The sequence below is a fragment of the Palaemon carinicauda genome, chromosome 28, assembly GCF_036898095.1.
Source record: "Palaemon carinicauda isolate YSFRI2023 chromosome 28, ASM3689809v2, whole genome shotgun sequence".
NCBI lineage: Eukaryota > Metazoa > Arthropoda > Malacostraca > Decapoda > Palaemonidae > Palaemon > Palaemon carinicauda.
Window position 1 is genome coordinate 56296699 of NC_090752.1, and position 11836 is coordinate 56308534.

The 11836-nt window shown below is 35.0% G+C and overlaps 1 protein-coding gene across 2 annotated transcripts in view; it reads right to left on the reverse strand.

Moving 5' to 3' along the window:
• LOC137622052 (probable metabolite transport protein CsbC) overlaps positions 1 to 11836 on the reverse strand; it is a 31975-nt gene that overhangs the window by 7867 nt on the left and 12272 nt on the right. For both annotated transcript variants that reach the window (XM_068352531.1, XM_068352530.1), the window contains exons 2-6: positions 3504 to 3770; positions 2422 to 2524; positions 2236 to 2290; positions 1826 to 2087; positions 260 to 431 (exon numbers count right to left, since the gene is read on the reverse strand). In XM_068352531.1, the coding sequence (XP_068208632.1) occupies positions 260 to 431; positions 1826 to 2087; positions 2236 to 2290; positions 2422 to 2524; positions 3504 to 3591 (680 nt within the window). In that variant the 5' untranslated portion in view covers positions 3592 to 3770. The remainder of the gene's footprint in view (positions 1 to 259; positions 432 to 1825; positions 2088 to 2235; positions 2291 to 2421; positions 2525 to 3503; positions 3771 to 11836) is intronic.

The window sequence follows — 11836 nt, forward strand, 5'->3', positions numbered from 1 at the left end:
ACTAACTTTCATAAAAAAAGAAGGTAAAATATCTAAATTTACATGGACATAAGACTACACAGTGCTGCATACAGGAGAAAAGCAACAAATTACCCATAATTTCAAAAACTACTGGGCCAACAAACTTTACCAATACCCATAATTTCAAAAACTACTGGGCCCACAGACTTTCACATAAAATAGGCCATCAAACAGGCATAGAAATAAGAAAACATACACTTATTTCCACCAAGGACAAAAATAACACACTTTAACTTACATCAAAAACAACACGAACACCAGAGCAGGTAAACTCCTGGCCATTTGCTTATAAACTTCCCCTGGAACGTAGGTGGTGATGAGTGGAGCCCCAGCTGCCACACCTACAGCGTGGCCCAGCAGCACCAAACAGGCAGATCGGACACATTCTTTTTGGGTGCTACCTTCTGTAGCTGAAAGTAAGAGATGGAAACTGCATTAGCCTCTATATAGTTTAAACAATTTGTGGGAACTGTTTACTGATACTTGTTGCTCGCACTACTTGAAGCAGATTTGTGAAAGATATCATAAGACGGGTGACGGACTTTCGAGAAACGCATAAATAATTCGATGAATAGTTTATAACAATTTCAGAAAGCTAAACTCTATGGCTGCACCACCACTTGCCTTTTATGCACAACCTCTACAACATTCAGAATGCTTCCAGAAGGCTAAAATCTCTGGCTACACCACCACTTGCACAACCTCTACAACATTCAGAATGCTTCCAGAAGGCTAAAATCTCTGGCTACACCACCACTTGCACAACCTCTACAACATTCAGAATGCTTCCAGAAGGCTAAAATCTCTGGCTATACCACCACTTGCACAACCTCTACAACATTCAGAATGCTTCCAGAAGGCTAAAATCTCTGGCTACACCACCACTTGCACAACCTCTACAACATTCAGAATGCTTCCAGAAGGCTAAAATCTCTGGCTATACCACCACTTGCATTCGCTTTGAAGTGTCACACTGCTGATGTGCACTGCAGTGCAATGAGAATGTAATAATCAAACAGCCATAAAAAGAGAAATAACGGATATTAGAAAATCAGTAATTTTACCACCTTTATCATACCTTTCAAACGTACCTTAATAGACAGACTTGCTTGAAACTAATTAGAACAAAATTGCTCTGTCCAGCTACAAGGAAAGATTATTTAGTCGTCTTCAGGATGTCCTCACAATAGTGGATGATATAGCCTACATTTAACATGCAAAGTAGTTTTTATGGTTCAAAGTCTTTAATATGATGCATAAACCCAGATGTGGTAACATGTAACTACAAAGCAGTGATGATGAAGACATGTCCTAAGGCTATCCTAGCATCTGGGCGAAGCAGAACCTCACTCGAGTGACTAATTCAAGTTTGTTGAAGAATGCTTGATATGAAAACTTGTCTGAGACCGACAAACTACCCCATTACACTCCATGAATGAAAAAGTCTCTCATTATTTTAATAGCTTTTTATAGAATTAGTTATCCCCATGGAAATTCACATAAAAAAATTTAAGTACATGTAATCTGTATACCAATTACAATTTTTTCTCTCTCCCATGAGTTCTGCATCAAATATGTATGGAAAGAGAGGAAAGGGACTATAGAAAGACAATCTGAATGTGAAAAAGGACATGGAAAGAAAGGGAGAAAGCAAAATAGGTAGAATTATTGATATTAGATTCAAACTGGTTATTATGAGAAACTACTTTTGCGAGCTGGGCTGAGGACGAATTTGTAATGAGTACAGTGGCTTTAACTCCAACAAGAAGAGACACAACCTTCATAAGAGAGTGTCAACACTCACCAAGCAAAAGAAGTGCAAGCGTAGATGCCTGGGCCGCAGCTCCTTCAATGGTGACGCAGAACACCACCGACTCAGCGTTTGGTGAGAAAGCTCGAGCAAACGCCACAACGAAGTATAGGCCCATCCAGGCAACAACAGACCTCCTGCGGCCAAAGATGTCCATGCAGATGCCAGCTAGCAAAGCCACGAACACTCTTACGCCCACCAGTATGGCTCCTGGAAGAGTGTCTGGCTGCCATGCTTTGTTACCGCAAACGAAAACCTGCAAGGTCATGGATGGAGTTTTTGATAATTTCGTCAGAATTGTGTTTTATGTTAAAATCTTTTCTGTTCTATACTAAGCGTTTTTCTTATCTATGAAATATTTTCAAGTTTCCGATGCAAATTCATTCTACACTGAACATACTCACCAGACGCTGGTCATTTTGACGTAGTTCCGGCAGAAGCGTCACTCCGTTACATACTCTGGAACATGATTAGAACCTCTATGAATTTCAAAGCATCAAGAAGGAGGCTTCATCGGTATACATTTGGAAAAGCTATAATATTCTATAAAATGGCCTTATTGTATTCTATACAAATTTCATCTTGCTTACTTTTTATTCAGGTCTTTAGGCATCAGACCTCCCCAGCAGCTGTATAATGGAAGCGGTAAGAGCGTTGAAATTTCAATGGACCCCAGTCCTAAAACAACCATGCCTGAAATGGACAAGCTATGATTTATCTGTGAAAAAAAATTGAAAAAAAAAATCTTTTCATACTGAGATACAACGGTGATGAGATTCAAGAAAACCCTTTTCGCAAAGTATATGTAAGAATTTCTCTTTTTTTTTTTTTTCAGTTTCCCATGCCAATAAAAGTTTCATCTTTTCTTAATTCACATGTCAATAATAACTTCACCCAGTCTCAGACACTCACTTATCAACAAAGACTTCATTCATTTAATTTCATGACTTTAACATGCAGTACAAACTCCATCCAGTTTCGAACCTGCATGACATTAGAGTTCATTCTGTTTCAGATTCACGTATCATAAATAACTACGTACATCTGCTTACTACAGTCAATTCTTTTTAGCGAGGCAGATTTGCACCGACTCGTATGGGTGCCCTTTTAGCTCGGAAAAAGTTTCCTGATCGCTGATTGGTTGGACAAGATAATTCTAACCAATCAGATAGCAGGAAACTTTTCCGAGATAAAAGGGCACCGCTGCGCGTCAGTGCAAATGCGTCACATTAAAAAAATGAATATAGTAAGAACATCCCATTTTAAGCTGTAACATACCAGTAAGAATCCATCCAGTGTCAGACTCATCTCCACGTAAGACCTTGACTCGTTTCCGGACTCTTGCATATCGATTATTATTATTATTATTATTATTATTATTATTATTATTATTATTATTAGCTCATCTACAACACTAGTTGGAAAAGAATGAGGCTATAAGCTCAAGGGCTCCAACAGGGAAAAATAGCTGAATAATGAAAGGAAACAAGGAAATAGATAATTTACAAGAGAAGTAATGAACAATTAAAATAAAACATTTTAAGAATAATAACACCATTAAAATAGATCTTTCATACATAAACTATAAAAACTTAAAAATGTTTCAGAATGGGACTTTCCAAGAGATGAATCTCAGAGACTCGCTTAACGACAAGAACTTCGACTTACGTACCCATTGTCAAGAGAAGATGGATCGTAACCCGAGGATGGGGTGTTCCCAGGTACGTCAGGACACCGTCCAGCCCTGCGGCAATAGCCATGCTTGAGGATGGAGAAACTCCACGGATGTAAAACGCCCAAAAATGAGAAGCCTAATACCCTTACCAACCGCTCCGAGTATTTAGGCACTCGTTTTATGCTACATGACGGCGTGTAGACGCTCCGCTAGTCCAACAGAGGTGTGCTCACTTCGGGTCGTCAGTGGGTGCAGAAAAAAGATCTGTTGGTAAAAAAATACATTTTGTTAATGAGGTTTAATATCAGGTTGTTTTGTTCTCCCTAGGGATGTAATCAAGATTTGTGAATATTAAAGGATTTAGTATTTTATTGAATTAAATCAATTTAATGACTGTGATTATATTTAAATTGATAAGAAGAGATAGGATACGGAATGAGGTAATTAGGGGTACCGCAGGAGTTAGAGAACTATCAGATAAGATCCAAGAAAGTAGACTGAGGTGGTATGGTCATGTCATGAGAAGAGAGAAGAGCAGAGTGATGGAAATGGAGGTACAGGGAACGAGAAGGAGAGGGAGACCAAAGCGAAGGTGGATGGACTGTATCAAGGATGACCTTCGATCAAAGTGATTAACCGGTGATGAAGTGTGGGACAGAGGTAGATGGAGAAAGCTGACCAGAAACATCGACCCCACATGGAAGTGGGAAGGGATGCAGACAAAGAAGAAGAAGAAGAAGAAGAAAACTGTAATTGCATTTATCATATAAGAGCTTCAATAAATCCTCCCTTGAGCCCATTCTAAGCAAGGCTACAGTCAAGGACTTTGAGATAAAGTTATGGTCCGTGGCACTGAAATTTCCGCATATTTTGTAAATCTTCACTAGTCATAACAGAACAAAAAACGGTTTCCTTGTTACTTCGAGTTTGTTATTGTTGACACGAGACGCATTCAAGCAAACGTATTTGCTTTTATCTTGCCATTGAAGCTGGTAGGAATTGGCAATATTGCATTTGCAACTCGGTCACAGTAATACCTTATTATTATTATTATTATTATTATTATTATTATTATTATTATTATTATTATTATTATTATTATTATTATTATTATTACAAGCTAAGCTATAACCCCAGTTGGACTAAAATTACTGCTAGATCTTTGCTCAGACAGCATCTATAACGTTTAAGGCGGTTACAGAAGAATAAAGTTACTGCCAAAAGCTAGATGCTATAAGTCTAAGGGGTCCAACAGGGAAAAATAGCCCAGTGAGGAAAGGAAACAAGGAAATATATAAACTACAGGAGAAGAATAAACAATCAAAATAAAATATTTCAAGTGCAGTAACAACATTAAATTAGATCCTTCACAAATAAACTATAAAAAAATTCAACAAAACAAGAGGAAGAGAAATAAGATAGAACAGCATACTCAAGCATACCCAGAATACTCAAGCAAGAGAACTCTAATCCAAGACAGTGGAAGACCATTGTACAGAGGCTATTGGAAACGTAGTGCATCTGTCTTAAAACGCACTGCGTAACTTGTTACAGTCTGTTATTACCTTCAAGTACCGGCCAATTTATAGATGGAAAATATTCCTTTTGTGAGCATATTGCTTATGAATTGGATGAAACGAATGTCCTTGGTGTGCAATCAATCATTGAGAACAATTTATGAGTAATAACTATTGCATGGGTTACGTTAACTTATTCCAATTCTAGTGTCAAAGTTTGTTTTCATTGTAATAAAACAATCCATAAACCTATCAAAATTAAGGAATATCTAAATTCGAAAATATTTCATGAGTTCAATTTGATTTTACAAAAAAAAACTGTAATAGACACAAATTTTTTTTAGCTCTTATTATAAAAATACAGTTACATGTTAGCAATTTACATTATATACGTAATTATTCTTTACAAATACAGATATGAACTTACATTGTTTTACAAAGTTATAAATCAACTAAATACAAATCAATTAATTAATAAATAAATATATGATATGCAATAAATTTTATGGTGTGAACGTTCTTAACTTATAATTATGTTACATATTTAAGTAATTATCATAAATGTACTCTTTTGTAAATATCTGGTGCTGTCAAAACCTGGGTGGGACAAAGCCATTACTGTTTATTCTGTTATTATAGCCATCATACCACAGACAAACAAACGTACTTTTTTATTCTCTCTCTCTCTCTCTCTCTCTCTCTCTCTCTCTCTCTCTCTCTCTCTCTCTCTCTCTCTCTCTCTCTCTCTCTCTCTCTCTCTCTCATAATTCACAGATCGTTAGAAAGCGAGTTTTTCTCTCTCCCCATAACATGATTTATAGACAGTTCGAGAAAGGAAGTATCTCTCTCTCTCTCTCTCTCTCTCTCTCTCTCTCTCTCTCTCTCTCTCTCTCTCTCTCTCTCTCTCTCTCTCTCTGCTTCAGTACTACAGTATTGTGAGTAGGAGGCTATGCGGGTACCTAAGGTTGGCCAAGCCTCAATTTTTGGCAATCAGTTTGCACTTGATACATTTGATTCTGTTATAAGAGAAGGGATCGTTTATGAGGTACTTCTATCCATTTTCAACTTGTTGGGGTGTGAATATCCTGTATCATTTTTGTGATGATTAATTGATTAATTGTTCTGTTACATACTATATTTTTCATTTGATTTACTTCTTGTTCATTTAATTATTCAATTTTCGATTACGCTTACGACTGTTTTTTTTTTATGTTTTATAATCCTGTATCATTCTTTTAGCAATTCATTGCTGTTACGTTTTTCTTTTATTGACGTTAGATCATTTTAAAATCTTTTCTAAATTGATTTCATTCTCGTTTTTGCAAAGAAATTCAATCAGCAGATTTTCTTAAACATTATATCACTTTCATTTATTTCACTCCATAACGAAAAACAATGTTTACAAACTGACTAAAGGCCTCAGGGGTCAGACATGAGAGGCAATGGGTCACATCAAGAGCTAAAAACTACAAATTCCTTATTTTTGATCAATCCTTTAAACGGATTGGGACAGGTTAGAGCCAGTTGCCTTCAAAGTTCGGAGGAAATATAGTATTTAGGGCTTGTGAGGGAGAGAATTGAAAGAGGGGCAGGCCTACTTGTTATTATGATTTATGTTGAAGGCCTTTGCTTGAAAGTCATTGATGTCTTGATCATTTGATGCCATTTTCCCGTCCATTTATATATGTCCAGAAAATTAATTTCCCTATTCATTATATAAATCTAGTGTACACCACCCATCAGAAATGATGGCCAGATGTTTATATAGATATGCACACAGACTCAACCCTTCTTACCCATTCCCTCTCTCCGCCAGGGGGTACTCCCTCTCACCAGGGTATGAATACTCCCTCTAGCCCCTACCCGAGTGACAAGGAGAGACCAAGAGTTACACGTCTGGTAATGCCACTGAGCATGACTGGAAAGATATATATATATATATATATATATATATATATATATATATATATATATATATATATGGATTAATATCAACACAACATCGTGTTCAAATAGAAATAAATTTCTACCTCATACCTGGGATCGAACGCTAGCCCCTTCTAATGAAAGGCCAGGTCGAAACATGGTTGGTTTCGACCTGGCCTTTCATTAGAAGGGGCTAGCGTTCGATCCCAGGTATGAGGTAGAAATTTATATATATATATATATATATATATATATATATATATATGTATATGTATATATAAAGATATATTTCCAGACACTTGCTCTTTATAATATAGGGGAGATGATTTTCTTTATATTCCATTTCCTGTCAATCAAATAATTTTTTCATCCATTGAAATTAATTCCATGTGAATTAAATTTGTTTTTGTTTAGTATGCGCATCCATGAAGCGTTTATACTCTAATTACTCAAGTCGATTAAAAGTCTATTTCTATAGATTAGATTACTTTTTGTACTTCTTCAATTAAATTGAATTTTGTGTCCATTAAATACCTTTTTTTTGTAAATCTAATTCCCAAGTAATCCATTAGACATTGATTTACATTCTTCTCCAATCGTTCATGTCAATTAAAATCTTCTTTATATTCATTAAAGGATTCATTGGCTAGATTCATCAAATGATAGCCAGTTCCTTGTGATCCACAGTGCTTATCTAACTAAGGCAAGTGACCCATGCCGGTCCATACTATTATTATTATTATTATTATTATTATTATTATTATTATTAATAATTGCTAAGCTACAACCCTAGTTGGTAAAGCCAATGCTATAAGCCCAGGGGCTTCAACAGGGAAAATAGCCCAGTGAGGAAAGGAAACAGGGAAAAATTAGATTTTTAAGAAGAGAACAACTTTAAAATAAATATCTCCTTTATAAACTATAAACACTTAAACAAAACAAGAGGAAGAGAAGTAAGATAGAATAGTGTGCCCGAGTGTACCCTCAAGCAAGAAAACTCAAATCCATGGCAGTGGAAGACCACGGTGCAGAAGCTATGGCACTACCAAAGACTAGAGAACAATGGTAAGATCATCCGCCAGGCGTCAGGAGTTGAAAGCCGAAGAGACAGTTTGTCTATCGCCTTAAACCAAACCCGTCACCCTGCTGCCAGTGATTTCATCGAGATTTATGGGGGCATTTCCTCCACACTCAAATGTTGAAATACACGCACGCACAAACTTACTCATACAACTCCGTGATACGAGGCCAGTTGAACAGTATAAAAAAATAGTGGGAACATAATATATATATATATATATATATATATATATATATATATATATATATATATATATATATATATATATATATATATATATATATACCATCATTTTACTGGGTTTAATATTTATTTGCCAATGCATTTGAATATGAAAAAAAACACGTTTAAATGTGCAAAAATTTATCATTAATCGAATGCCAAGTACAAACATACCATTTGGCTTTGATGGTGAAGATGCAGTCAGAAGAAAGATTTTTGCAGTAATTTTAGTCTTCTGGAAGCGTTTTAAACGTTATAAAGAGCAAAGGTCTGGCAGCACAAAGTTCTCGTTACTCCACTAAGTTGCTCATCCACTTCCATAACCGTTGGCAAACACGTATTGCTAAGATATACCGCCTATCATTAAAAAGGCCCTTTGCGTCAATAGGCGCAGGAGGAGATGATGATGCATTAAAGAGTTTTTTGCCTATTAAGTTAGTTATATGTCTGCCTATTGAATTTCCTTTATATATGCTTATCAGTCCATTTTTTCAAAAAAGGTTTTTATTGGTACTTAAACCACTTTGCTTTCGTTAACCATTAGAACCTTTTTTATTGGCATATTTGATATCGGTCAAAATGCCATCCTTTTACCAATTAAAATCTTATTCCTATGTATATTAAGATTCTTGTTTTGACTTTTAATTTTATTCATATATTAGTTACTTTGGTCGCTGCAACCTCATCATCCTTGTGAACTAAGAATGGGGGGTTTGGGGGAACCTATAGGTCTATCAGCTGAGTCATCAGCGGCCATTACCTGGTCCTCCTTAGTCCTAGCTTGAGTGGAGAGGGGGCTGGGGCGCTGATCCTATGTATATACGATCAGTCTTTAAGGCATTGTCATGCTTGATAGGGCAATGTCACTGTCCCTTGCCTCTGCCATTCATGGGCGATCTTTAAAACATGCTTTTCCACATGTAGCCAGCTACAACCCTAGTTGGAAAAGCAAGGTGCTATAAGCCCAGGGGCTCCAACAGGGAAAAATAGCCCAGTGAGAAAAGGAAAAAAGGAAATAAATGAACGATGAGAAAAATAAACAATAAATTATTCTAAAAACAGTAACAACATCAAAACAGATATGTCATATAAACTATAAAAAAGACTTACGTCAGCCTATTCAACATAAAAACATTTGCTGGAAATTTAGACTTTTGAAGTTCTACTGATTCAACTACCCGATTAGGAAGACCATTCCACCACTTGGTCACAGCTGGAATAAAATTTCTAGATTGAATGAACTCAAATCTTGAGAGAGAGAGAGAGAGAGAGAGAGAGAGAGAGAGAGAGAGAGAGAGAGAGAGAGAGAATACCAATCATATTCAGAAAGCTTTAATTTACTGTTGTCAAAAATGATGACATGATATAACCCAAGGTAACCCCTATCGAATTTAGTTATAAAACTTGTATGTTGATATCTTACTAAAGCTTCTCTCTTCTCCTTGGTTGGCCTACTAACATTAGATAGGCCTTAGGCTAGATTATGATGGGAGTTGCCTTGTTTGGTTGAAGACATTAATCATGGCACGCCTTTTTTTTGGCTGTAATTTGTTGATTCTTTAAAAAAAAAAAATGTTTTTATCCTTTTTAAATATTATTTATTTTTCTTTGATTTTTTTAAACATTCAATATTTTGATTTTTTTTCTTATTTGAAATATTATTCAAGATTCTTAGAATTTTCTTCTTGTTTGAAACATTATTCAAGATTCCTAGCATTTCTTTTTTTGTTTGAAAACATTATTCAAGCTACTAAGATGTTTTTTCTGGTTTGAAAACATTATTTAAGATTCTTAGAATTTTCATATTTGAAAACATTATTCAAGATTCTCAGATTTTTTCTTGTTTGAAAACATTATTCCAAATTCTTAGAATTTTTTTCTTGTTTGATAACATTACTCAAGATTCTTAGAATATTTTTTTCTGGTTTGAAAACATTAATCAAGATTCTTGGAATTTTTTCCCTGCTTGAAAATAATTAAAAATTCTTATAATTTTTTTTTTCTGATTTGAAGGCATTATTCAAGATTCTTAGAATTATTTTCTTGTTTGAAAACATTATTCCAGATTCTTAGAATTTTTTTTTGTTTGATAACATTATTCAAGATTCTTAGAATTATTTTTTCTGGTTTGAAAACATTATTCAAGATTCTTAGAATTTTTTTCTTGTTTGAAAACATTATTCAAGATTCTTAGAATCTTATTCTGGTTTCAAAACATTCAAGATTCTTAGAATTTTTTTCTTGTTTGAAAACATTATTCAAGATTCTTAGAATCTTATTCTGGTTTGAAAACATTCAAGATTCTTAGAATTTTTTCATTACTTGAAAATAATTATTCAAGATTCTTAGATTTTTTTATCTTGTTTGAATGTGCACATGGGAGATCCCCATCTACTAGCTTATGGAACTGGTGCTCGCGGGAAGGCCTCATTAGAGAGAGAGAGAGAGAGAGAGAGAGAGAGAGAGAGAGAGAGAGAGAGAATCCTTTTTATACCAACACGCAACTGGTAATCATTTGCATTGCAATGTTGAGTTCTTTCTTGTAAGAACAAAAAGAAGAAGAATAAGAGAATGAAGAGCAAGTTAAAGAAGAATAAGAGAAAGAACAAGAGAAAGAAGAATTAGAGAAAGATGAATAAGAGAAAGAAGAATAGAGAAAGAAAAACAAAAGTGAGAAGAATAAGAGTAGGATGAAAGTGAGAAAGTAGAACAAGAGAAAGATGAATAAGAGAAACAATAATAAGAGAATGAAGTAAGAGTAGGAAGAATGTGAGAAAGACTAATAAGCGAAAGAAGAATTAGAGAGAGAATAATAAAAGAAATAAAAATATGAGAAGGAAGAATGTGAGAAAGAAGAATAAGAGAAAGAAGAACAAGAGAAAGAGGAATAAGAGAAAGAAGAACAAGATAAAGAAGAACAAGATAAAGAAGACCAAGAGAAATAAGAATAAGAGAAAGAAGAAAAAGAGAAAGAATAAGAGAAAGAAGAATTAGAGAAAGAAGAATAAGAGAAAGAAGAACAAGAGAAAGAAGATTAAGAGAATGAAGAATAAGAGAAAGAGGAACAAAATGAAGAACAAGAGAAAGAAGACCAAGAGAAAGAAGAATTAGAGAAAGAAGAATAAGAGAAAGAATAAGAGAAAAAAGAATTGGAGAAAGAATAATAAGAGAAAGAAGAACAAGAGAAAGAAGAACAAGATAAAGAATAAGAGAAAGAAGAACAAGAGAAAGAAGAATGAGAGAAAGAGTAAGAGAAAGAAGAATAAGAGGAAGAAGAATAACCGAAAGAATAAGATAAAGAAGAACAAGAGACAGAAGACTTAGAGAAAGAAGAATAAGAGAAAGAATAATAGGAAAAACAGGACTGACAGATGAAACACCAAATGCGTGACCGAGGGTTTCTTGAAGGGGGGAGGGGGGTGAGGTTGAGTGGGAGGAATGTGAGGATGTTGGAGGTGTAGGAGAAGGTGTTTTTGAAATAGGAGGAGGTGTTGAGGGAATGCGAAGAGGAGGAGAAAAGGAGGAGGAGATGCCGAGAGGAAGATAAGAATTGATCCCAGGCGGAAAGGAAAAGATTAACGAGG